Source organism: Corvus hawaiiensis, chromosome 25 (genome assembly GCF_020740725.1).
Source record: "Corvus hawaiiensis isolate bCorHaw1 chromosome 25, bCorHaw1.pri.cur, whole genome shotgun sequence".
Classification (NCBI taxonomy): domain Eukaryota; kingdom Metazoa; phylum Chordata; class Aves; order Passeriformes; family Corvidae; genus Corvus; species Corvus hawaiiensis.
Window position 1 is genome coordinate 6,171,428 of NC_063237.1, and position 25,030 is coordinate 6,196,457.

General features: G+C 60.1%; 3 protein-coding genes across 8 annotated transcripts in view; all 3 read left to right on the top strand.

The window, feature by feature from the left end:
- Positions 1-1,332: 1,332 nt before the first annotated feature.
- On the top strand, positions 1,333-11,301 carry FXYD6 (FXYD domain containing ion transport regulator 6). Of its 2 annotated transcripts, none has more exons than XM_048328642.1 (8): positions 1,333-1,368; positions 8,027-8,089; positions 8,291-8,332; positions 8,417-8,491; positions 8,627-8,663; positions 8,884-8,933; positions 9,035-9,077; positions 9,542-11,301. In XM_048328642.1, exons 2-7 carry the CDS (start codon positions 8,032-8,034, stop codon positions 9,061-9,063), a joined length of 291 nt encoding a protein of 96 aa, XP_048184599.1. In that variant the 5' UTR covers positions 1,333-1,368; positions 8,027-8,031; the 3' UTR covers positions 9,064-9,077; positions 9,542-11,301. The 2 variants fall into 2 exon arrangements, with proteins under 2 accessions (XP_048184599.1, XP_048184600.1); XM_048328643.1 differs by having other exon boundaries at positions 8,030-8,089.
- A 705-nt stretch (positions 11,302-12,006) lies between these two features.
- Positions 12,007-14,457, top strand: FXYD2 (FXYD domain containing ion transport regulator 2). 3 transcript variants are annotated; one of them, XM_048328647.1, is made up of 6 exons: positions 12,007-12,225; positions 13,047-13,085; positions 13,223-13,297; positions 13,910-13,946; positions 14,095-14,125; positions 14,268-14,457. In XM_048328647.1, exons 1-5 carry the CDS (start codon positions 12,153-12,155, stop codon positions 14,117-14,119), a joined length of 249 nt encoding a protein of 82 aa, XP_048184604.1. In that variant the 5' UTR covers positions 12,007-12,152; the 3' UTR covers positions 14,120-14,125; positions 14,268-14,457. The 3 variants fall into 3 exon arrangements, with proteins under 3 accessions (XP_048184604.1, XP_048184602.1, XP_048184603.1); XM_048328645.1 differs by lacking the exon at positions 12,007-12,225 and adding an exon at positions 12,276-12,431; XM_048328646.1 differs by lacking the exons at positions 12,007-12,225; positions 13,910-13,946; positions 14,095-14,125; positions 14,268-14,457 and adding an exon at positions 12,443-12,637 and having other exon boundaries at positions 13,223-13,274.
- Positions 14,458-22,269: 7,812 nt separating this feature from the next.
- Positions 22,270-25,030, top strand: part of DSCAML1 (DS cell adhesion molecule like 1) — a 95,519-nt gene continuing 92,758 nt past the window's right edge. For 2 of the 3 annotated variants that reach the window (XM_048328727.1, XM_048328730.1), the window contains exon 1: positions 22,295-22,424. In XM_048328727.1, coding sequence (XP_048184684.1) covers positions 22,382-22,424 — 43 coding nt within the window. In that variant the 5' untranslated portion in view covers positions 22,295-22,381. Of the gene's footprint in view, positions 22,425-25,030 lie in introns of all 3 variants that reach the window. The other variant, XM_048328728.1, reaches the window with a different exon arrangement.

The window sequence follows — 25,030 nt, forward strand, 5'->3', positions numbered from 1 at the left end:
GAGGTGTGCCAGTCTGGCCAGGGAGAAAGTGGTGCCCATGGCTCTCAGCTACTGCCTGGCAGTGCCCCCAGCACCCTGCTCCCATCTGACATCCTGGACTGAACACGGATCTCCCTCCCAATCTTGCCCCTCCCAACACGCCTGGCTGTCTGATGGGGACAAACTGGGCTTGCCACAAAGCTCTGTGACTGGGCTTTCAGTGCTTTTCACAGGGCTTTTTGTCCGGCCCTTCTGCCAGACAGCGTTTTGTCCCAGCTGGCTGAAGCGTGGGCTGGTTCCCGGCCTGCTCTGGGTGACACCCAAAGGGTCTGGTTTCCTGCAGCCGCCAAGTGCTGGTGGATTTGGGGCAGTTAGTGCAGGTAACAGGTCCTGGGTGTGCCTGAAACTGAGCCAGGCCCTGCTGGAAGTGGCCCTGCTGCCCACCCTGACCTGGGTGGCCCCTGAGATTGGTGAGTGCCGTGACTGAAGCCCTGTGAACTGGGCCACCTGGCCTGGCAGCCTGGCAGCCCCTCTCCCAGCCCTCAGGAGGCAGCAGGACAGCAAAGCCTCTGCGCTGTGTTTGCCAATTCACCTGTGGGTGTTTTCTGCTGGCCCCAGAGGAGCTCCCAGTCTGTTCCTCGCTCCCCCCATGCCTGGAGCGCAGCTCAGGGCAGAGTCCAGGCCTGCTCTGCTGTGGGAAGGGAGGCTTCACAGCCAGGTGAGCGTTTCCCCTTCACAGCTGCTGCCTGCAGGCACCGGGACTTTTGTAGAACCACAGAATCACTGAATGGTTTGGCTTGGAAGGGATCTTCAAGCTCCAAATCCCTGACAGACCTTCTGCTATCCCAGGTTGTTTCAAGCCCCATCCTACCCGGCCTTGGACACTTCCAGGGATGGGGCAGCCACAGCTGCTCTGGACACCGTGTGCCAGGGCCTCACCACCCTCACAGGGAGGAATTTCTTCCCCATATCCCACCTAACCCTGCCCTGTGGCAGTGGGAAGCCATTCCCCCTAATTTCATCAATCCATCAGTCCCTCAGTCTCTCCCCAGGTCTCTTGGAGCTCCTTCAGGCGCTGGAAGGAGCTCTAAGCTCTCCCTGGAGCTTCTCTTCAGGCTGGACACCCTCAGCGGTGTCAAGAGCTGAGGGGCTCCATTCCCCTGAGCATCCCCGTGCCTTCCTCTGGGGGGATCTCGGAGCCGCCGGGGGCCGGGCCGTGCTGGCCGCGCCCCCGCCGCTGCCCGCGCCCCCCGCCCCGCAGGCACCGCCCCCGCCCCGCCCGCCCGCTCCCCTTTGTGCGGCAGCCCCGCTCCGCGCTCCGCTCCGCTCCCCCGGCACCGCCCGGCGCCGCGGGGCCAGCCCGGCCCTGCCCGGCTCTGCCCAGCTCAGGTGGGTCCGGCCGGCGAGGGGTTTCGGGGGAACGGTGGGGAGGAAGGGAGGGAAGGGGTGGCTGGGGGGTCTCGGGGTCCGCCCCGCAGCGCGCGGCTCGGGGGTGCCCGCTCGGGGGTCCGTGCCCCGGTACCGGGGTGCGGTACCGTGCCCCAGCCCGCTCCCGCCGGGGAGGCGGCCGGGACCTCGCCCCGCTGCCCCGGGGCATCACCCCGCGCCCCCCACCCGCCCGCATCCCGGTCCCGGCGGCTGCCATGGCAACGCCGGGTATCGCGGTTTCCCTCATCCCACCGTTGCCTGGTTACCAGCCCCCCGTGCAGGGGAGGATGCCCCGGCGGACCCCGCCCGAGACCACCGCGGGTAGACCCGGAGCACGCCCGGTGCTCCCCGGGCTGGCAGGGCTGTGAGGAGCGGGGGGATCCCGGGGAGCCGGGGGTTCCCTCTCTCGCAGCCCTTGGCAGCGCTCTGGCTCCTGTTGTTCAATATTGTAGTAACACCGTGCGTAAACAGCCAAGAGCCTCATCCCGGGAAGGCGTACGGAGGAAGGGAAGAGCATGTCTCTCAGGGTGTGTAATTAATGCTTCCAAAGAAACGGATTTTGGAGTCCATGTGGTGGAACTTGGATCTTGCAGGGATATTTCTGTGGGAGGGAAAGTGACAGGTGGTTTGTGTGGATGTGAATAAGCAGCGTGAAGGAGCAGCCTCTCGGGGAAAGCCGTGTGTGGATTAGAATGGAGCACCCATTTTGACAAGCCCACAGTGCTCCAAGATGCTGCTGGGTCCTGCTGGGATTTTCAGTCTCGCTGGGGGTTTTGCTCCCAGTTTGAAACAAAGACAAACCCGGAGAATCCCTGCTCATGCACAACTGGACCGTGGTTCCAAGGTGGAGTGAGGTGGAGAGCTGCCAGCGCCAAGTGCCATGGCTGCCAAGCTGGGCCACCTGTTAGAGCGTTTGGGACCGGCTGGAGAATACTCTGTGCCTGCAAGGTGTGAGTCTGCCTGCGCCTCACGGCTCACGCTCACCTGGAAATTGTATCTGCTTTGTCTCAACGTACCCATTCAGGTAAAACATGGTGGGGAGCCACGGCTTTGCCAGGTGTGGAGGACACTCCCTGGCACAGCAAGCCAGCAGCTCTGTGCCCAGCTGTCCCCCGTGTTTGCCTTTCAGGCTGTCTGTGTGTTTGCAAGGTGTAAAGAGGCTGCAGAGCTCTGCAGCTGTTGCATTCCCGAGCATGGAGAAGGCACCGCAGGCACCGCCGGCATGGAGGTGTCCTCTCCTGGCCTCTCCTGTCCCACCTGGGGGGCTGTGCCAGCTGCCCATCACTCTGTGTGTGGGGCAGTGTAGGTGGGGACAGCAGCCGTGCTGCTGGGGACTGCTGTGTGCCTCGTGCTCGCGGCTGATGGTGACAGCGGAGGAGAGAAGGGAGAAAATGTCCGCTGTGATGTGCGGCGGAGCGTGGCAGTGCTGTGGTACCCAGCACGCACGGGAGCCTCAAACAGCTTGTGGCACGCTGCTCTGCCGGGGTATTCTGGTGCTCTGGGGTGCTCTCACCACCAGGATCCTCCAGGTTACCTCTCCTGTGTCTCACCTGTGGGATTCCCATGGCTGATGCCCGTGCAGAGCCCGGGTTCATTCAGCTGGTGTGCGGCCAAACAAGGGTGTGGCGGGAGGATGGGACGGTCCAGGCAGGTGCACGGTCAGGTTTACAGCACCTGGTTATCTGTTAATTAAATAAGGAGGGATCAGGAGCAGCAGACTCCTGGTGGGAGGTGGTGGTGATGTTTACTGCCTGCTCGAGCCCAGGGCTGGGTTCCCTGGCCAGGCAGCAGGGTTTGCACTGGAGGTTTGCCTCAGCGAAGGATTGGCCTGGCTGCCTCATTGGGGTGTCATTGGGCGCTGGGGACTGTGCTGAGCCACACATGGCCAGGCAGTCTTGGCTGAGGTTCCTTGATGGTTTAGGGTCAGTTCCATGAGGCTGGAAGAAGCCCTGCAGGAGGCAAGTGGGATTCTGGGGTACAGGTGGGGGATGGTGTGCTCAGAGACACCCCAAACCAGCAAAAGAGACAATTAGACCGTAGTAAAGCCAGGTTTGTGTCTCCCATCCAGTCAGACTCTGAATCAGCACCGGATTTGGGAAGGGCCGTCCATACCGGAATGGCGAGGGCTGGAAATCTCCTCTCTCATTTGGAAGCAGGAGGCACAACAACAGGCACATTAATAGCCAGATTGATGCTGACGTGAAATGGCAGAAGAGCACATCTATGCAGAGCTGGAAATGTCCATTCACACATGCACGCTCTTAAACGCCCCGGGCAAAGGAGCGCTGCTGTCACGGTCTGGGGGGCTTTGCACAGAAACCAGAGATTTTAACTAGGTCTGATCTTCGGGAGATGCCCTGAGGACTCCTGACGGAAGGCGGAGGCTGCCCGGAATTGCGCTGTGATGGCTGAGACTTGACAGGGCAGATCTATGCAAAACAATGGGACGGAAAAGGGGATTTGGAGATCCAACAGCGTTACAAATTCACCTGCCTCGCTCTGGCAGGATTTGCCATGCTGCAGAGAGCGGAGCCAGGCAGGAGAGACTGGGTCTGTCTGCCCGGATTTGCCTGCCCCTCTCCCTAGCCAGGGCTCCATGCATGCACACACGCCAAGGCAAAGGCGTGGGAATGGCGAGGAGGGATGATCCAGGAGGAAGAGGCTGAGGAGGAGCTGCGGCTGTGCTCTGCGTGGAGGCAATGCTGGCTGTGCGCGTGGCAGGGCGGCGGCGGGGCGGTGAATCATCCGGCCGGCTCGTGTGGGTGCGGGTGGCTCCCAGCTCCTGGTGCCAGGGTGGCCCTGCCACTGTCACTCTTGCTGGTGTCACCACTGGCTGTGCTGGGCAGGGGGAACAGACCCTCACTGTGGGGCAGGTCCAGCTCTGGCTGCCTCTGGCAGCCCTGGGTTAGTCCCTGCACCCGCTCTCATCCACGTCCTGCCAGAAAACAGCAAACTCCGTGTACTTCCTCACTCTGTGTCGCTGCTTCCTCCTCCCGAGCCTCTCAGATTCCTGCTGCCTCCTACCACCGGCTCTTCTGTGGAGATAGGGATGGGGGGGAAATGTCTGGTTTCCCTCATAAGGCAGCAGGCTGAGCTGGCATGAGCGGGAAGGGGAGTTCTGGCCTCCACTGCTCCACTCCTGTGCTGCTCTGCCTTTCTCCATGTTTAGCCAGATCTCGCTGTTTTAACAGGAAACCCCAACATTTTGGTTCAAGTCACAGGCATTGCCACTGCCCGTGGTGTCCGGGGTGGTGACTCCAAACTTTGTGTCACCGATGCAGAGAAAACAGGGGGAGATTTGGGCTGTGGGATGTGGCAGCTGCTGGATTTCCTCTCCTTTCCTGTGCCAAGGCACAGCTGGATTCAGCAGGAGGGAAGGCAGGAGCGGGGAGAACGGCAAACCCTCAGCAGTGCTCGCTCTTCTCACTTTATTTCAGCTTCAGGAAGAAGTGGGTGGGCCAGCTTGGAGCAACCCAAAAAACCTGTGGCTCTTTGCAAGGCATATGCTTCCTTGGAGGAGAGCTGGGCTCGTTTGCACTGCAGAACGCCGTGTTTGCCTTTGGAGCAGGGACACTGCCAATCCTGGCGGTTCACTCGTGCAGAGATAAGTTCGAGCGCGCGGAAGTGTGTGAATTCTAGGAATTGAGATAGAAAAACAAAGAACATATGTGTGCTGCGTGCTTGGCTCGGCCCAGCAGCGAACTCTGCCGCGCTAAGTGCGAGAAGCCAAACGCTGTGCGAAGGGTTGGAGGCGGCGTGTGTGGCTGGGCAGGGCCCAGTGCCACGTGGAGGGGGCTCGGGGCAGGGAATAATGTCAAATTCCCTGAGCGTGCTCTTCAGGGAATACTCCAATAGTGGGCAAATAGCAGCAAAACAGCAAAAATCTGATTGGTGATTTGCTTGAGAAATACAGGAGCCGATTGATATTGATCATGGCTTAAGAGTGTGAGCTGTGTCACAGCCCTTGTGGGCACACAGAGCCCTCAGGGGTAAAATGACTGACTTTGCAGCCTTGGTGGTGAAGAGATAAAGAATGTGAGAGAAGGACTCGCGCAGCTCGAAGTGACTTTGTCACCAGCTGTGGCTTCTTTGTGTGTGTTTCTAAGACCTGGTAATTACCCCGAAATCTGCGTCTCAGCAAACGAGGGGGTTGGTCTGGGCGCGCTCCGGTGCAGCCCCGCGCTGCACAATGGCACAGCAGCTGCAGCAGAGGGGGGTGAAACCCTCCAGTGCTCGGGTAAACACATCGCCTGCGGAATGGCAAATCGTGGAAGGGGAGGGAAGGATGGGAGTTATCGTGGGATATTACCGCAGGCCTAGGGTATATCACCGTGTCCCGCAGCTGTAGGGAGGAGGAGGAGAGAAGATCCAGCAGGCAGGAATTGTGCAGCAAGATTGATTTATTTAATTATTTTACAAACTCTTTTACAGACTTTTCTTCATAGTCTAATTGGACAAAGGACCAGCCACCCCTTGGGGGTGATTGGCTAAAATCCTAAAACATCCATTGTCAAAATATTTTCCTACTGTACCATAAACAATACTTTTCAAGGTTGCAGGTGGCTTGGTTGTTTACATACTCTGCTACCTCTTCTGTGTGAGAGAAAAGTCTCTCATGGATTTAGAAAATAGCAAGAAAATCCTTGCTAGCAGCATTTTTGTATCTACAGTGGGATGCCGCTTGTTGTGATGAACAAGGCGGTTTCTGGAATGTTGGTGAGGCCGGGGCTGCCTCCTCTGTCGGTGCAGTGGGAACTGGCTCCCAAGGGCAGCACTGGGAAAGGCCACGGAGCCAAGCGCTGCTGGGGCCAGCACCGGTGGGCATTGCCGAGCCTGCTCCACGCGTGCCGATCCTGGGAGCATCGAGCACGCACTGGGAGAAGGGGCCGCGGCAGGGGCGGGGGGACCTCGGTGTCCCGGGGAGCCGGCCCGGGGCAGCTGAGCTGCCTCCCCCGTGGCTGGCAGCGGCCGTCGGCTGGGAATCAGGTCAGGCTCTGGAGGGGCTGAATAGCGGCACGCCGGGATCTGCATCCGTCAGCGAGCTGAATTCCTGCTGTGTCGAGGGCCCCTTCCTTATCGGCACTAATCCAGCGCAGCAGCTGCAGCAGCTCTGTAGCACTCGGCGCTATCGGAGCCGCGCAGGGCTCCCGATAACCCCCCCTTCCTCTCCCGGGCCAGCAGCGAGCTCTCTGCGTGCCCCCGGCCATGTATGGCCACCCAGGCCGGCGCCGGGGCACGGGGAGGCTGCCTGGCACGGCTGACACCAACAGGCAGAGCCCCGGGGCAGCGCGGGGAGGTGCGGGGACGGGGAGGCAGCAGCCAGCAGACGACCGGGTCTGCAGTGCCCTGTGCCAGCTGGCAGGACATGGAGCAGCTCCCCCCTGTCCCCTGGGAGCTGGAGAGGGGGTGCTGGCAGCAGGTTGTGGGCACCAGTGGCAGAGCAGCGGTGCCGGGTCGCTCCCAGCAGCGAAGGTGCCCATCCCAAATGCAAATGGGGACATGTCCCCGCTGCCCGAGCTGGCAGGGAGCGTCACAGCCCGGCCACAGCGTCCTTACACCCGGGCAGAAATGTCCGAGCTCCGGCCGGGTGTTCCCAGTGAAGGGACAGGGCCAGGCTCCACTGGGAGGGGACACCGAGGTTATTTATGGTCTCTCCTTGCTGCTGCAGGGAGCCCGGAGGGCAAGTGTGTCTTTGAGCTCACGTCCCACCAGGGCCACTGGCCTCATTGCGGGGGTGTAATTGCTATGCTAATTGGGACAAATCATCAGCAGGGGCCGGGCTGGGGGCTGATGGCCGGATGCTGTTCCGTGCCGAGCCGTGCCGTGCTGAGAGGAGCCCTGGGATGCTCTAAACCAATCAAGTTTTAAGTGCAGATGTGGAAAGAGCAAACTAAAATTGTTCTTCTTGCCTCTTCTTCCGTGGTGTCTCTTAAATCTTCTTGAGAAAGTTTTTAATTGAAACGCACCACATTGAAAAAATAATAATCCCAAGTGCGACTGGAGTCTGTCCCAGTTTAGGAGGCTGGAAATATTCAGCAAACTGGTTAAGTTATGCCAATTTCTCCCAAAGACAGAGGGATTTAGGCTTGGGTGTTTTAGCAAACGAGGGTAACTGTAAATCCAGCCTCTTTTTTTTTTTTTTTTTTTTTTTTTTTTGTCTGTGGAGGTTTAGGTTGAATATCAGGGAAAGGTTCTTCCCCCAGAGGGTGCTGGGCACTGCCCAGGCTCCCCAGGGAGTGGGCACGGCTCCGAGACTGCCAGAGCTCCAGGAGTGTTTGGACAGCGCTGCCAGGGTGCCCAGGGTGGGGTTGTTGGGGTGCTGTCCCCATTGCCTGCAGAGCAAACTTGAGACTGCCCTGAGATTTATGCCAAGTGGAGATAGTCGAAAATACATCACAGAACCCCACAAAAAAAAGTCTGGCTGGCTGCTCAAACCCTTCCCCTCCTACCTTTGAACTGCTGGGCTACCAGGTAACCTGGATGTTTCCTAGGACCAGCCTGGCTCCTTCTCCCATAGCATGGGCTGGCCCTGCCTGCCCACACAGCTGGCCATGGGTTGTCTGTAGTTCCCTCCCTGAGGCATCTGGGTGCTGACACCCTCTTCTCCCCTCTCTCACAGCAGCCATGGAGGCAGCACTCATCTTCCTGTGCTCCCTGCTGGTGCCAGCAGCCGTGGCAGACGGTAGGTGCCCGGTGCTTCCCACACACAGCTCGGGAAAAGGCTGGGGGACCCTGGGGGACGGCCTCCACACGGATCCAAGGGGGCTGGAGCTGGATGTGGGGCAACAGCCATGGGAGCCCAGAGCCCCAGGGTTTGTGGGGAGCCACCAGGGCTCAGCCAGGGGCTCACTCACCTCACACCCCCTTGTCTGCTCATTTCCAGTGGCCACCCAGGAGAAGGAGGAGGAGGATCCCTTTAACTACGGTGAGTGAGCATGCCAGGGCGAGCAAAGGAGCCACCCCCTTCCCTGAACCCAGCAGGAATGAGCCCTGTGTCTCCCCTTCCCAGATTACCAGAGCCTGAGGATCGGGGGGCTGGTGTTTGCCGTGGTCCTGTTCACCGTGGGCATTCTCCTCATACTCAGTAAGTTTGGGATGTGGTGGATGCTGGGCTGGCAGACAGGGACAGCAGGGGCTCTTCTTGTGGTGGGGGGCACTGGGAAAGGCCACATCTCATTCCCCCTTTGGCCACGCTCACGGAGTTTCTCTCCCGTTGCAGGCAGGAGGTGCAGGTGCAGTTTCAAGCAGAAGCCCAGGTGAGTGGGGGCAGCCTGGTGGGGAACGTCTCCCTTGGAAAGCTCCTCTGCTCCGCTCCTCCCGGGCTCCCTCCCGCAGCTGGCAGAGTGGTTGCACTCTCTGAGTGTCCCTTTGGGGCTCTGCCTGCTCCCTTCCTGGCATCCCACCACCCTGTTGGGCATCCCATGTTGGGATGGGGCACAGATGCCAGCTGCCCTCACCGTGCTCCTCTCCTTGCAGGGCTCCAGGGGACGAGGAGGCTCAGGCGGAGAACCTGATCACCTCGAACGGTAAGGTCACTGTCCTGCGGTCCCTGTGCCACTGCCCCGTGCCACAGCCCCCTCCCAGTGCTGGGCAGGCACCACAAACCTCTCTGCTCTTCCCTCTGCAGCGACGGCGGCACAGAAAGCAGAGAACTGAGCAGGAGCCATGCGGTGAGTGCCAGGCCAGGCTGGGTGGGGGCATGGGGATGGGAGGGACAGCTGGGGACACGTACGGGGTGACTGCAGGGCACTGAGCAGACCAGTGGGACTGGGCAGCTCTGCATCCCTGGGATGGGGGTGAGCACTGATGGGATCCACAGCAAGGAAACTCACAGTGCTGGCGAGGTCCTGAGCGTCCACAGGCAGGCCAGCAGGAAAAGGAAGCATCTGTCTGGATTTTCCCTTGTGTTGCACTTCCTTTTCTTGTGCTCCTCCAGCTCAGAGTGGTTTTGGCTTTAGGATGTTCAGAGAGCTGAGTGAGTCCCCTCGGGGCATCTCACTCTGAGCTCCCCCACCTCCTGGCCCGTGCCCTGATTTGGAGAGGGGGAAGGCTGGAGCCCGTGCTGGCTGGGGTGCTGCTGGGGTACAACCCCTGTGTGGGGAAAGCCTGACCCACTGCTCTGCTCCCCACGCAGACCCAGAGACCCGAGGACAGACGCTCGGAGCGCAGATGCCCGCGGCCTGCGAGGAAACTGAAACCCCAGCAGCAGGTCCCTCTCAGGAGACGCGGAGCTGACGTGTCTGTGTCCCCCTCTGTGCTCCAGCACCGGTTCTCTGTTTCCTAACCCGACTAAACTCTGCTCACCGTCCTCGCTGCCTCCCGTGGTGTGTAATGTTGCTGTGAGATGATCATTACCTCTAGGGCTAGTTGTTGCTGATGTTGTAATCGTGACTTTCTCTTCACCTTTCTCGTGCTGTGCGTGTGATTCGGGCTCTGTAGGACTGGCAGGCGCTGCCCTTTGGGCTGCCCTCCAAGCCTGGGAACAGGGAATGTGGGCTGCGGGGCAGGGACCCCCATTCCCTGCCCAGTGCCAGCAGCACAGCCCCACTGGCTTTGGGCAGGGCTTGGGGGCCTGCAGTGCTCTGGGGACCTGCCCAGCCATTTCAGGGCCACCTGTCCCCATTTCAGCAATAACCCCTGCATGCCCCAGCCTAAAAACAGCCATGGTGTGGGGTGAGTCAGGCAGGGACAACCCATGGCTCAGCCCTCCTTGCTGGGGTCACTGGGGTGCTGGATTCAAGGCTGAAGGGAGCTCTCCTGCCTCTCCTGCTTGGCACTCCCCAGTTCTGTCCCTGGTTAAACCTGTGGGACGCTGCTCTAAGTGTGAGACAAGGCCGTGGTGGCAGAGAAGCGCGTGAGGTCCCCAGCACAGTGACACTGTGGAGGAGGGCGGCAGCACAGCGGTGACCCCGCTAACCAGCACAAACCAGCTCCTGCCCACAAGCCAGAGCTGGGTGGGTGACACAGTCTGAGGGCTAAAGAGAAGCAGAGATCCTGTCCGTGTTTGTCTCCGGCAGGGAAGGGGCAGCAGCATTTCCTCCTGGTGCTCCCTGCCCCTCCTAACGCTTTGTCGCTCCCTGTGCCACCCATGTCAGTGCTGTGTGTTGTCCCGTGGTGGTTCCGTGTCACCCCTGGTGCCAGCTGTCCCTTCTCCCCACAGAGCAGCAGCAAGTGGCACTGAGCGATTCTCGGGGCTTTTGCACACCTGAGCTTGCACTGTGACAGCGTGCTGAGCCCAGAGGCCATCGTCACCCTGTGTCCTCTCATGGGTCAGAGGCAAGCCTGTGATTTTTGGCCCTTCCTCAAAGGCTTGGGCAGGCAAAAGCTTGGCTGGGGCTGGGGACTGCCAGCTCGGATGGGGGCAGGAGCGGGGGTCCCCAGGGCTGCACTGAAACACCTCAGGGTGCCATCCCCACCCTGGGAAGGGGGTCTTGTCCTCCAGGATGGCTTTGAGAGGGGTTTCTGCTGTGTCCATCCCACTGTGGTGGCCCTGCTGCCAGCGTGGGCTGTATCCCAGTGTGCTTGGCATCACCTGGTGGCACCGGGAAGCTCTGTCCCGTCTGTGCCCGGCAGAGGGACCGTGTCTCTCATGTTGTGTCCCTTCCCTCCATCCTGGCTGTCGCAGAGAGCTCCCAGGCAGAGCAGACCCCCGGCCCGGCCCCCGCGTGTCACGGTGTGTGTCCCGTCGGAGTGCCCGTGCTGTCCGTAGTGTGCCGTCGGTGTAACCACGAAACAAAGAGCTCCCTGTGGTGTGTGAAATGGCCAAACCCTGACTGTTGTAAAATAAACTGAGCTATTGTGTCTCCTTTTAAATAGGCGAGTGTGCTGCTGTGCTGGAGGGCTGGTGTGTTCTGTGCTGTGACCTAAGGGGAAAGGAATAAAATATCGTTTCTATCGGTGCCTGCCTGCGTTGTCTCGAGGGCCGTGGCGTTCCTAGGGCAGCCTGGCAGCTTCCCACGCCGTCCCATTGTGGCCTGGCTGGAGCCAGGGGAGCAGGGGCAGCGCCCTGGGCAGCACAGCCGGGCTTTGTGCCGGCCGAGCCCCCTCCTGCTCCCTTCTGCAGCTCACCAAGGGCCAGAGCCCGTGGGAAGGGAGCGCGGGGGCGCAGCCACGGACACTTTTGTCCCTCGGCTTTTTGGGAACCGCTGTGTCGGGCTGCTGGCGCGCCGGTCCGGCGGATGCTGAGCTCTGCCAGGGCACCGTGACAGCAGTGACAGCAGTGCCACTGTGACGGCCCCACGCAGCACCCTCCCGGGGCTTGGCTGCACCCCGTGGCCCCGGAGCCGGGCTGCCGCGGGCTCCGGGTGCCTGCGCTCCTCAGCCCCGCCAAGGGGAGCGTCCCTCGGGGCCGGCTCTCCCCCGGCCTCCCCGGCGTTAATCGGCTTGGGCGCGTGACTGCCGCTCGCTGATGGCGAGATTAGAGCAAACTGGATTGCACAGCCCTCCTGGCGTCTGGCCCCGCCGGGCCCGGGGCTGGCAATGCCCGGAGAGGGGCGCAGCATCCCGGTGCCCACTGCCGGCAGGGATGCGCCACGGACATCGCCGTGCCGGGGTGCTGCCGGGCCCCGGGATGGCTCGGTGCTGGCACGGAGGTGCTGACCCAGCCGAGGGACACCCTCGGTGCCCGGCTGGGAGGACGGGGCGTGCTGGCCGCTCCTCTCCAGGAAAAGGCAGTCACAGCCTGTATCTGAGCCCATCCCTCGGCTCGTCACCGCCGCAGGAGGTGAAGCCCGGCAGGGCTGACAATGGGAAGGGGAGGGCGGGCTGGGACAAGGACACGCAGCTCGGGGTGCCCAGCCCTCCGCACCGGCTGGCACGGTGGGTGCTGCCCCTGCCCTTCCCTCCCCTCTCTCTTTCCTAAAGGCGGGCGGGAGCCCTGTGCCTCCCCTCGTGACTGCGATAAACATTACACCGAGGCCATTAATGTTTAATGAGGTTTGTCTCCCAATTAATGCGCGTTCCCGTGGGTGCCCACTCGCAGAGCGAGGCGCCCGCCGGACGACACGCCGAGGCCATGGGTGACGGTAAGGACAGACATATCTCCATGCGAGGAGAAGGGCTGGTCCCTCCCACCACCTGGGAAGCTCTCGATGAGGATTTGGGGTGGGGAGACGTGGGGATGGATCCTCAGAGCTCCACAGCCCTGTGGCACATCGGTGCCAGCTGGTGTTTGGCTTCTTGGGGTGATTTCTCCTTCCAAGCCGCTCCCAGCAAGGGGATGCGCAGTCAGGTAAGGTGGCTGACACAGTGATGAGCTTGCTGGCGTGGAGGGGGGTTGTTGGGGTGCATCTGGTGTGAGGTGTGAGCCTGAGGGGTTGTTGAGCCCTGTGCACTGCGGGAGCAGAGCCATGGATGGAGTCCTGCAGGCAGTGGCACTGCCCGAGGGCAGTGCAGCCGGCTCCCTGGCTGCAGCTTCACCTGGAGCTCAAAGGCTCCCGACCATCCTGCAAATGCAGCCTGCAAGTGCATCCCGTGAATTTGCCATGGACATTAAAGCCCCTGGGGTGGGACCCTGGAGTTTCCTGGCTCAGCTGCGTGCCAAGGAAGTCACAGCTCTCTCACTTGCAGTCCTCATTCCTGGTCTCTCCCGCCTCCACATTGAGGATGTGGCTCTCACTGGAGTTTCTCCTCTTTTCCAGAGCAAGTGCCCGAGCAGGGCCCGGACAGGTTCAGCTACGGTGAGTGTGCCCCGGGCAGCCTGGGGGCTGCGGGCAGGGGTCGGGCAGCCCCCTGCCACTCTGCCACGGGCTCTGCGCTGCGGGCTCAGCCCCACGCTCGGGCTGGCCTGACACCTCCTGGCTCTCCTCCTCCTCAGACTATGACACCATCCGCAACGGGGGGCTGATCTTCGCCGTCGTGGCTTTTGTGATCGGGCTCCTCATTATCCTCAGTAAGTGCCTGGGTGGGCTGGACACCCTTGGGCTCCGCTCCCTGCTCCGCTCAGCCCCCTGCTCTGGCCGGGAAGGGGCTGGGGGAAACCAACCCCGCCCCACAGCACCAGGGGTGGGCACAGCCTGCCCCCGGGGCTGCCTGGGAACTTTCCATCCAGGCACGCTCCCAGCGGAGAGCAAGTTGGGAGGGAGACCACGTAAATATTTAGTGTTTCCCTGCCAGCGCCAAGGCTTCAGAGGGAAGGTCACTCATTAAAAATAGCAGAGAAAACTCTGACATTTCCAGAGAGAGAAACCAGCGTTCCCAGAGCCCTCGGACCTCAGCAGCTCCCAAAGTGACACAGTGCTGAGTGTGCAGGGCACCCTGTGACCCTGCCTGGGTGTTCTGGCACTGCTCCGTACTGGCACCGCTCCCTGTGGGGTGGCCGTGGTGTCACAGCTGCTGCAAGGATGGCTCCCACTAATTTTAGGGAGAAAACCATGAAAACCAGCAGCATATGCACTCGTGGGACAGCTTGAGCAGAAGCCTGTGGCTGGGCAGTGCCAGGGCTGCAGGGGGGGTGTGATGGGGCTGGGGGAGGCTCAGCCTCAGTCGCTCCTCTCGCCCCCAGGCCAGCGGTTCCACTGCGGAGGGAGGAAGAAGAGGAGGTGGGTATTGCGCTGTTTTCAGGCAGCCTCGTCTCTCCTGCCTGTTCCAGTCCTGCCAGCTGGCAGGGCCGCGGTTCAGCCCATGTTCCCCTCTCTCTCAGCCACGTTGCCCAGTGTAACAGTTCTCCCCTTGCTTTTTGCTCCACAGACAAGGGAACGAGGAAGAGCTGTAGGTGCAGGTAGGAGGCTCCAGCTCCCTGTGCTGGGCAGCGATGCTTTGGGGTACTCGTGCTTCAAGGGAAGTACTTCTGGGGGGCTTTTCCCGGGAGGAGAGGGGCTGGGATATGCTGGCCATGTCACCTTCCCTCTCTCCGCTTTCAGAGCTGCAGTGCCGCCATGGAAGCAGAGCTCCAGCCGAAGTCCAGGAGACCTGGCCAGTGGCCACCCCTCACCCCGCTCCAGTGGATCCATTACCCCGCAAGGCCAGACCGCAAATTACCCTCGTGCTTCCCCCTCTCTTAGACCCAGCAAGAGTTTCTTGGCTAATAAAGTTCAAGCTCTGAGAGGTTAACTCTGTGCCTGAGGCGTTTGAATCGCCCACTTTCCTGGGCCAGCGCCAATCACTTTTCTGCCCTGCAGGCGTCTTCCACCACAGACCCAGCAAAGGTCCCCGCTGGCTCCTCCGCAGCCCGAGGCACGGAGCAGCCAGCCGCTTCCGCCCTGGGTTTGCTCCTGGGTTTTCTCCCAGCTGCAGGTCCTGGATCCTGCGGCACTTGCCTTTCCCTTAGGATGCCGAGGCAGGGGCTGGCAGCACTGTGGGGCTGTTTGTGTGCTCGTGTCTGGCTAGGATGGGGTTAATTCTGTCCCTCGCAGCCCTCGCGGTGCTGGGCTTTGTGTTGGGAGCTGGGAAGGTGTTGGTAACACTCCAGTTCTGGCTCCTGCCCCTCCTGCTGCAGGGGACTCGGCCAGGACAGCCCCAAACTGACCAAAGGGACATTCGAGACCAGGTGACACCGGCTCAGGTACAGAAGAAAAGGGAAAGGAGGAGAAAGGGGGGTGTTCGTACGTCACAACATTTGCCTTGCAGAGCAATCCTGACTTCCCGGAGAGGGGCTGGACATCGCCTGTGGATGGGAAGTGGAGAATTTCAGTCTTCTGGGTTTCTTTTTTTCCCCTTTTCTTGTGTTCACGCTCCCTCTGCTTTCACTTTATAAACTGCCTTTATCTTGACCCACGCGTTTGGGTGATTTTCCCTCTTTTTAATCCCTCCCTGCCCTGCTGGGGAGGGGAGCGGTGGAGCAGCTCAGTGAGCAACTGGTGTCCAGCCAAGGTCAACCCAGCACAGCACCACGGAGCGTGATTCAGGCGTCCTTTTCGGTCGGGAACAGGGCTGGGATGAAGCACAGAGCTCTGTGTGAGCTCTCGGTCTCTCTCAGCTACGGATTCAGCCAGAAACGCCTCTTTCAAAGAGAAAAGGAAAAAAAAAAAAAGAGCCAGACTCTCCCGCAATTGGGCGGTGAGTGAGGAGGGAGGTTCGCTCTGTGTGCGGAGAGCCGGCCCGACACAGACACCTAGTGACGGGAGGGCAGGGCTGCCTGTCCCCCACCGGGCTGCCTGTCCCCCACCGCTGCCCCCCAGAACCTTCGCCCCTTCTCCTGCAGGCCTGGGGCAAAAGGGCCCTCGGGGCACCCCAAACAAGCAGAGGAGGCACTCAGGGAAGGATGTTCGCTCTCACACTGTTAAGTCCAGGGGGTGTTTGACCAGGGAATGGTTTGGGTGAGAAACTCCAACTCAGGGGGTTTCCTCCCCTCGCCTGAATCCACTGTGGTTGTTCAGGTGTGCGAGGGGCTGCCTTCAGGGACCCCGACCATCCCAGCACAACGGGGATGGAGAAACCAACTCCCTGGGTCTGTTTGGGCTTCGATCGAGGTCAGACATTGACAGAAAAATAGGATTAACTGGGGGAAGGTTATTAGGCAAAATCCGTGCAATTTGTCTAATCTGAGGTGCTTATTTAACACAATAAGGAGATTATTTTGGAATATAATTTTGACTTGACACTGACCCACTAATAAAGATTCATTGCCGTTTTGCACAGCTCGAACAGGGACCTGAGTCCTTTGACTGAGGGAGAAAATGGTTAATGGTTGAGCTTGATGGTCTTAGAGGTGCTTTTCAAACTAAATGATCCTGAGATTCCATGAAAAGTACCTGTTTAACAGCACAAAAGGGTTTGGTCACACCAGAACTGCCCTGCCCACACTTCACTGAGTGTGGTGGGATTGTGTCCCCCAAAATCAGGAGCTGAAGGTCTCGGCAGACAGGAAGGCAGCAGGTGTGAAATGAGCCCGTCCTCAGCAGGATCTCACACCCTGAGCCCCAGGGCTTCCCTCCTTCCCGGCTCCCGAGCGTGCCAGGGCTGCAGCCGTGCCCTTCAGCTCCCCGTGAGCCCCGCAGACGGAACCCCCGCGGCTCTGGGGCCGGGGATTATGGGGAGCGAAAAGCCGTGTCTGGCTCCCGTGCGGGATCTCTGTCTCGGCACCAGATGGCATTAATGGCATTATTCTGCACGGCTTGGGGACTCCCACGTGTGCCCGCACCTGCACAGCCCCACAGCCCGGCCCGGGGTGAGCCAGGGCTGGGGACACCGACGGGGGCAGCGGCAGGGCACAACCCAGCACCCAAACCCTTGCACTGGGCGTGACATTTGGAGGGCTGGGTCTTGTCAGAGCTCCAGCTGTGAGCAGCCCAGCACCGTGCTCCTCCAGGAATCTGGGAACCGGGAACAGAGGAAAGTAAATGTGCCCTCCCTGTGCTGGGGTAGGGGGGCTGCCAGCAGCTCTCCACACCTCCATAGTCACTTGTTTTGGACGTTGAGCCCTGGAGCTTTGGGAGAGGGAAGCTGGGGGCACCCCAGGAAAAGGCCACCGTGTCTCCTTCCTCCTGCCACTGCCCCGATGGGAGGGTCCTGCTCTCCCCACGGTGAGTCATTGTCCCCACTGGAGGGTGTCCCATGGACAAGCCCAGCCCCTCAGCCCTTTCCTTGTGCTCCCTCTGCTCCGAGGCCTCGGCGAGGAGGTGTTTGCCATCTCCCCTGAACCAGGCAATCTCGGAGGATTTCTCTCACAGCCCCTTGAGCCATTAATCTTCTCAAAGTAAATCTTTTCTGCGGCACAAAGGGGATTGGGTAAATAATACAGCTGACAACTGAAGTGCCCTTTTCCTCTGGGAAGGCTTCCAGACCCAAACAGTTTCCCCTTGGCACTGGTTATTCCCTGTTTTCTTCGCCAGTCTCTGAATGGACAGGTATGAGGGAGAGGGGCTCTGGCCAGCTGTGGCTTGGCCTGTCCCTGTGCTTCATCGCTGACTGGAAGTGAGGACATGATGCAGCAGGGCCGGAACCGGAGGAGCAGCAGCCAGGGAGGAGCTGCCAGCTCTGCTCCGTGATGCCAGGGACACATTTCGCCCATGAGGAAACACGAATGCAAAATGTCTCCTCATTAGTTTAAAGAGGAGAGCAGCAAATGGTGACTCAGGGAGACAGAGAGGAACACTGGAGAGCGGAGAGATGGGCCGGGCTGGCGGGGAGCCAGCCACGCGCCTCGGCCTCCCTTTGTTCTGCTCCGAAAAGGCAGCGCATCCAACAGCAGCAGCAGCACCACCTCTGCCAAAACAGCAGCACTCCACAGGCTGGAATTATCCTCCAGCCCCAGAAAACGACATTCCAGCCCCCATTTCCGTGCTGCACGTGCCCCAAAGCGGAGATGGTTAGGGAATAACTGCTCGAATGAAGGCGGCTGGAGGCAGCAATGCTGTGGGAGCGACACCCGGGGATGGACAGGCTGGGTGCTCCCGGTGGGATTTACAGTGGGATGTGGCTGGAAGCAAAGGAGGGTCCCCATGAACCCAGTCCGTGTGTCTCAGGACCGTGCCTTGGAATCACAGAGGTTGGAAAACACCTCTAAGGCCATTGAAGTCCATTAACCAACGCTGCCAAGGCCAGCACTAAACCGTGTCCCCAGGGGTCACATCTGTCTTTTAAATCCCTGTTTTAAATCCCTCCACCGCTGTCCTGGGCAGGCTGTTTAGCCCCCGGAGCGTGCTAAAACTGTGCAAAGCCCCTGGCGCTGGCGAGGACAGGGACCCCGCTCTCCTCCCTGCACGGGGCTCCCCTCGGCCAAGTCCCCTCGCCCCTGTCCCCGCTCAGCAACGGAGCGCGGCGACACTAGAGGGAACCAAATCCCAGCTTCTTGCCGGGAAAGCGGCTTTTCCTTGGGAAGCCGAGCATCCCGGCTGCCCGGCGAGGAGTTCCGGCTCTGGGTACGGGGGACACGGAGCCCTTCGCAGAGAACAGAACCACAGGATGGTTTGGGATGGAAGTTTAAAACTGTTCCTGCTTTTCGTGTCACTGCCTGTCCACAGTCACAAGTGCCAGGGATCCCTTATGGAGGCGCAGCTGTTCCTGTAGTGCACGACCAAGGGGCTTAAGTAGGATGTCATTTTTGGGTAATTGACCTGCTGGCGCCAGTTTGTCCAGGGGTTTGCCAGCCCTTTACTGAGGCACAAGCCCCTTGCCACCTCCAGGGCCACTGGAGTGCCACCACTCCATGTGGCAGCCGCCTGCTCCCCTCTGCCACTGGGGAGACTGAGGCACTGGGGGGACTGCAGCCACAGGCAAGGTGGGGTCCTTCCCCCCTCAGCACCCACACAGGGCCAGCCTTGGGGCTGGGGGCAACTGGGGAGGAGGGGCACGGGGATCCAGGACAGGTTTTGCTGGAGGGAATCAGTCCCGGGCACGCCCAGTACTTTTCCACCCAGGTGTACCCAGTAATCAGCCCAGCTGAAACCCATCCTGCAATCACCCCGCAGCCGGTCCACCATGCTACTGGTGGGACTGGGCTGGAGACGGCTGTGTGGGACACAGTTCGTGTCTTTATTCCTGTGGGACAGCGAGGGGTCACAGCGGGCTGGCCTTGCTCGCCGGAGAGGTGCTGTGAGGGTAAGTTGGCGATGCGTGGGAAGGGCTTTGTGGCAATCGGCTCGCCGAGATAAGTAGCCCTGTTGTTTTAATGACTGCTTCCTCCGGGGATTTGTCTGCGAGGGCGGCCGAGGCCACGGGGCTGGGGCCCGGCGGGAGGTGAGGTGTGCCCTGGCCGGGGGGGATGTGGGGTGCTGACCCCGGGAGCCATGGGGGTGCTATGGGGACCCTGCTCTTGGTTGTTTTCCTCACGGTCCCTCTGTGTCCCTGCATGGAGAGTGGGTTTTTCGAGTATTAGTGGAATAATTGTCTTTAGGAGGAAATACCTCCCTGGCTAACGGGGTGGGTGAGCACAGGGCACTGCTGTAACCCCCAGAGCTCTGGGGGAGCCTGGAGCTGAGTGTAATTCTGCCCAGAGGTAGAACAAGTGCCAGGGAAGGGGGTGGCTGTTTTTGAAGGGCTGTGGGCTGCCTCGTGCCCTCAGGAGAGGCAGCAAGACCCTCCCCTGTGCAATTTCTGCTGTGGTGAAGCACAGAGGGTCCCCCCTCCCGGAGCCTGTTGGGGCTCAGAGCTGTGCGTGGGCATGTGTTGCTGTAATTCCTCCTGTGTCTTGTGCGGAGTTTGGGCCAGGGAATTAATTCCTCAGTATGAGCTTCACCTTTGAGCCGTGCAGCTGGGCCGGCTGCTGGCTCTGGCAGGCTGCTGGCTGCCTGTGAGCAGGGCAGTGGCTACAGGGAGCGTGAGACAGGCTTCTCCTCGCGAGTCAGCACTGGCCTGGCTTCCTGCGAGCCGCCTGTGCTGCCAAAGCACAGGTCAGCAGTGCCCAAATAATTACTGTGGAGATTTCCTGCCTTTCCTCATGACAGCCACACAAAGCACACGGTGCAGTTCTGGTTGTTAGCAGGACACCAGCTCTCCGGGCTGAGCACGCGTGCAAAGGCGACGCACAAACGCTTCCTGTGTGCATCCAAACGCGGAGTTGTGGAGAGGCTGATGTCCCCAAACGGTGGCTGGCTGCTGGGCAGGAGCTGAGCTCCAGGTGTGGGCTGGCAGGAGCTCCTGCTTCTGGAGTCCTGGCTGCCTGCCCGACGCTGCCAGCCCCGCACGTGGGCCGGGGCTCAGCGAGCTGGCAAAGGGCCTGGGCTGAGCGAGCCGTGGAGGAGCAAACGGGGCTGTAGTGAATGGCACAGGCGGCTCAAGGACTCACCAGGCCTCCCCCAGTGTGACCCAGGCTGAGTGCTCGCCCCGCCAGGCTTAAGTTTTGACTCTGGTGATGCTTCCTGCCTTGCCAGCAGCTCCTGTCCTGGAGGAAGGAGCCCTTGGTGGGGGAGATCAGTGTGCTGGGCTGGTTCTCTGAGCTGGGGATGGTGAGGAAGCTCACGAGAGCTGCTGAACAGCCAAGGGAGCTAAAAATGAGCGGGCGAGCAGCATTTACTCCCCCTGCTCACATGCCTCACAGAGCTCCGTGGGGCCCCGTGGGTGCTGTGCCAGCGAGTGCCCGGCCAGCCCACGCACCCCCGTTTCATTCACTGCCAAGTGTGGGAGGGTACCAATCACACCTGAGTCCGATGCGTTGTGTGCTGGTTTGCAAAGTGCTGTAGCAGGTTCCGGGGCTGGCAGCTCGCTGGCAGCAGGCTGGGCTGTGCCGTGCTGCCATCCTGCAGCAGCTGCCGGGGAGGGAAGGGGGCAGATGCCTGGCATGTGGCTGGGGCTCCCCAGAGCCCGGGCTTTGCTGGTTGCCTGGGCATGGGCCTGCATACCAATTTCCCCGCGAAGTATCAGCGAACATCTGTACGGCGATGTAGGTGGCGATTGAAATGCACCTCGGTTCCTGGAGGGATGTGTGGGCACCGCGTGTGCATCAGCTGCTGCCTCGCCGCCTCTCGGGACGCTGGTGGCACGGCCAGGGGTGCGAGCGTGGGGCTGGTGAGCGGCACATGCCCGTGTGGGAGGGCTGTGACACCCACGCGCCGTGACAGAGCCGCTGAGGTGGCCTCGGAACGGGCTGGGGAGGGGGTGGTGACAGCGCTACCGAGCTCGGCAGCACCGAGGAAGAGGAAGCACATCCTTGGAGAGGAGGAGGAGGAGGGGGGAAGGCTGTGGTGTGCCAGACCCGCACAGCACGGGCAGTGTTTGCCCCTGTTTCTGCTGTTGGCACTGAGGGCTGGGCAGGGGTTAGGTGGCGGTGGCCTCGCTGTGCTTGTCACTAAAATGACAGCGTCTCTGGTGTGGGTGGCCTGGAGCAGGGAGGGGACGGGGGACACGGGGTGGGCGTGGAGGATCCTGAGTCCTGGCAGCTTCTCCGTGTCCTTGGCTGTGTCCCCGCTCCGAGATGGGAACCTCCCACCCACGGCTACCCCCTTGGTGAGCTCTTCAGGGGACTTGTAGGTGAGAAGGCTTGCAGTGAATCCACAAGGGCTGGAAATGGCCAAGGGACTGTTGTTTTCCCAATTTCCGTGACGATAGTCGCGTTTTCAATTAAATCTAAACAGCGCTTTTTAAAAAATCCGAACGTAATGTTTTTCCTGCTGGTTGTTTTGTTTGAAATCTGAATGCTTTAATCTTTCTTTCTGTTTATTTTCCAACAAATTGAGCTTGTAAAGGCTGTTTTGGAAAGCAAAGAAAACCTGCTATAATCACTTCAAGGAAAGACACTCTGAATGCTCTAACGGTCCAGACAAATTGGCTTTGGTGCGACTAAGTCTCGGGGAGTACAAGCCTCGGCTTGAGCTAAGCCTTGGATAAATACACCCCAAAGTAAAGCATTAGCTGGTATTTGTTTGTTATTTGCTGGCTGGAGGGATGAATGTGTAATGAATCTGCTGGCCCTGTCTGGCTTGTGTCCCTCTCATGGGAGCAGCACGAGCTGCTGAAACCCTGATCTCCCATCCTCACAAGTGTCCAAAGCCAGGCTGGACAAGGCTTGGAGCAACCTGGTCTAGTGGAAGGTGTCCCTGTGGTCTGTAAGGTCCCTTCCAACCCAAACCATTGTATCGGTTTTGTCCCCCGGATGTTGGAAGAGTGTGCGGGAGGCCCGGGGAGCAGGAGAAGTGCCAGCTGCGCGTCCCGGGTGGCCCAGCCGTGCTGCTGCACCCGCAGCCCTGCGGCCGGGACAGGGCTCACCTGGAGCAAGGCTCCGCGGTGCCGCTTTGCAGGGCTGGGGGAGCGCGAACCGCGCTCCGGCCTCGCGGGGCTGCACCGGGGCCGATGGCCCGGGGGGGAGCGCAGCTCGGGGGCGGCCGGTGGGGGCCAGGGGCTCTGCCAGCCCCCGCGCACGCCGAGGAGGAGGAGGAAGGGGCTCGGCCGGCGGGGGCCGCGGCCGCCCCCAGCCCTGCGCGGCGCGGGGGGGGCGGGCGCGGGCGGGAGCCCGGCCCACGGGCGGGAGCGGAGCGGGGCGGAGCGGGAGCGGCGCTGGGCACCTCAGCCGGGCTGGCAGCGGCGGCAGGAGCGCGGCACGCCGGGGCACCGCACCTCCGCAATTGCGCCGCAGCCCGGGGCCAGAGCTGCTCTGTATGGCATGTGGCTGGTAACTTTTCTCCTGCTGTACTCTTTGCCGAAAGGTACGTGGGCACCGGGGCGGGGGCGGCGGGGGTCCCCGGCAGTGGGACAGGGCGGGCGGCACGGGCTGCGCCCTCGCCGGGGCTCTCGGTGCTCCGTTTCTGAGTCCCACATCTCTCGGTGCGCCCTCCGCGGAGTCCCGGGGCTCTTGGTGCGCCTTCCTGGGCTCTCTCTGCGCCCTACCCGGGTGCCCGGGATTGTCGGTGCGCTCTCCCGGAGCGCTCGCCCCGGACGGCGCGGCGGAGCGCGGGGCTCGGTGCGCGGAGCGGGGCCGGTCGGTGCCGGCGCATCCCGGAGCGGCTCCGCGACGGAGCCCCCGGGACGGCGGTGGCAGCCGCGGCCGGGACCCCGCACCGACGGGCGCAGCATCCTCCGGCGGTGCCGCGCCGGGACCGAGCGCTCCGCGTCCCCGGAGCACTTCTCAGTCTGATCCTGTCAGCCCAGCGATGCCTTAACATTCGCATCGTTCCCCCTAGGAACGCTGTGCGAAGCGTAACCCAACGGCTTGACACCAATCAGATTATAGATAAATCATATATATGTATGGGGGGGGGGGGATGGGGAGGACCATGGAACGAGCGTGTCAAGGAGACACACGCTGGAAGATTGCAGATTAATTTAAAGTTGGGCATTAAGTGAATGCTGCCCACATCCAGCGGGGTGATACTCTAACCGAGTCTCTGCTCTAGATGCAATTAAAGAGAGGCAGGAGCTGCGTGGAGCACGGGCACTTAAATCCCACTGCGTTTGTTACAACAATCGATCCATGTTACATAAAGGAATTGCCCATTTCCGGATCTGCGGGAATTTTTAATTATGTTTCTGTAATAAATTACCTCCTTGCCCATGACCCGACCTGCGGATGCGGTGCTGGAAGTGCCCACCTCTTGGAAAATTGTCTGCTCGGAGGATGTAAAATGACATTTGCCCTAATTATCGTCTCTGACATTTGAGAACAGCAAGGGGGAAATTTTAGGAAATGAGGAAAGTGAAAGAAAGGGGACGGAGCTGCTTCCTTGCATGAGACCTCTCTTGCTGCCCATTACATTACCCCGTTAGCTGAATGTTAATCCAATGAAAAATATTTACTGAGGTTTAATAGGGCACCCTGTCCAGTTGTGCGGTGATGATCAATTATTCCATCAATTATTAATTATGGAATAGCTGCTTTATTCGAGCTGGGGTGAAGCTGCTTTTGGGAGCTTTACCCAAAATCGCTATTGTGCTTCAGATCTGCTGAGCTGAATGTGCCAGCGTCTGCTTTGCTTACATTTGCATTTTTTACTGTGCTAAAAGGAAAAAACAAACCTGGGAACAGATAACCGTCGAGGATGCCATGATTCCTTTCGACCCCCAATAGTCAAAATAATAAAGAGCTGCACCGGTTTATTGCTTTTTGCATCTTTTCAGCCCCAGCTTCTTGGAAAAGGGATCTCTTCCCACAGAGCTATCTCTTCGGAGAAGAGCAAATTAAAAGCCTCCATTAGCACAACTCCTCGTGGCCTCGTTTTACATTTTATTTCTTAAAAAAAAAAAGATATCTTCAGCATCGAACAGTCCTGGTGATGCAAAGTGTTAATGTGAAGCGGTTCCAGAGAGAGGACAGCAATACAATGGAAGTTTCATTAGAATAATAGGATAAAAAAAAAAAAAATGAATTGCTTAATGCATGATAAACCTTTCAGATACTTAATATTTCTGGGCATCGAAGCACATCCTTTTAACGTGCTCTTGCTGTAGAACGAGCTCAAGTAGAAACCGAAAGCAGATAAACATTTGATCCAAGGGACCCCTGAAGTTTAGAAATCCCTTGATGGGTTGTAGCTGCTTATTTCTGCCCCTGTTTACAAAATAAACAGAAAGAGGTGGTTGGCAAGCAGAGAGTTGAGCAGCAAGATGGTCTGGCAGTGTGAAGGAGAGGAGCCAGGCAGAGGGGAGGCGAGTGGTGTGATGAGGAATGGACTGGTCACAACTGAGAGGCTGGGAGCCAGGGAAGCATCTCCCTGCGTGCTGCTGCTGGATGGCTCTGCCGCCTGATTTATATTGGCATTATATTTACATGATGTTCCCGCGCTGGGTGCAGCGAACGGTGCAGCTCGCGGTTCCTAATCTCTCCCATCTCGGCCCCCCAGTGTGGCACAGCACTCGTTTGTCTCTGAAATGAAACATGGAAACCTCATTAAATGCACGGAGGAGAAGCCTGCAGTGCTCAGCTCCTCGCCGTGCCCGGCGCTTGTTTATCCTGCCAAAATTTCCCAGCACCAGGAGCCACCATGGCGGCTCGCCCGGAGCCTTTACCTGTGCCTGGCACAGGCTTCGGGCTGCTCCTGCCTTTGGACGGGGAATGGGTAAAGGCAACCCTGATGTTCCTGGGTGTTTGTCCTCTGGAGGAAGAGGCTGTGCCTTGTGCGAGGGGCGAGTGCCAGGGATGTGCTGTGGAACAGCCCTTTCTGGAGCTGAGGGCTGCCTGGGAGCTTGGGGCATGGCTTGGGGCAGCCGTGGCTCCAGCACCTCGGTGTTGGGGTGCCGGGATCTCTGCCCATGTGGCCCCGTCCTGGGGGGATGGATGGGCAGCGCTCCGTCCTTCTCCGGAGCATCTGGCGAGCCG

Coding starts and splice junctions, on each gene's coding strand:
- FXYD6 (XM_048328642.1), top strand. CDS start 8,032: ATGGAGGCAGCACTCATCTTCCTGTGCTCCCTGCTGGTGCCAGCAGCC. Junction 8,090..8,290: donor GCCAGCAGCCGTGGCAGACG/GTAGGTGCCCGG, acceptor GCTCATTTCCAG/TGGCCACCCAGGAGAAGGAG. Junction 8,333..8,416: donor GGAGGATCCCTTTAACTACG/GTGAGTGAGCAT, acceptor TCCCCTTCCCAG/ATTACCAGAGCCTGAGGATC.
- FXYD2 (XM_048328645.1), top strand. CDS start 12,338: ATGAGGTTTGTCTCCCAATTAATGCGCGTTCCCGTGGGTGCCCACTCG. Junction 13,086..13,222: donor CCCGGACAGGTTCAGCTACG/GTGAGTGTGCCC, acceptor CCTCCTCCTCAG/ACTATGACACCATCCGCAAC. Junction 13,947..14,094: donor GGAGGGAGGAAGAAGAGGAG/GTGGGTATTGCG, acceptor TTTGCTCCACAG/ACAAGGGAACGAGGAAGAGC.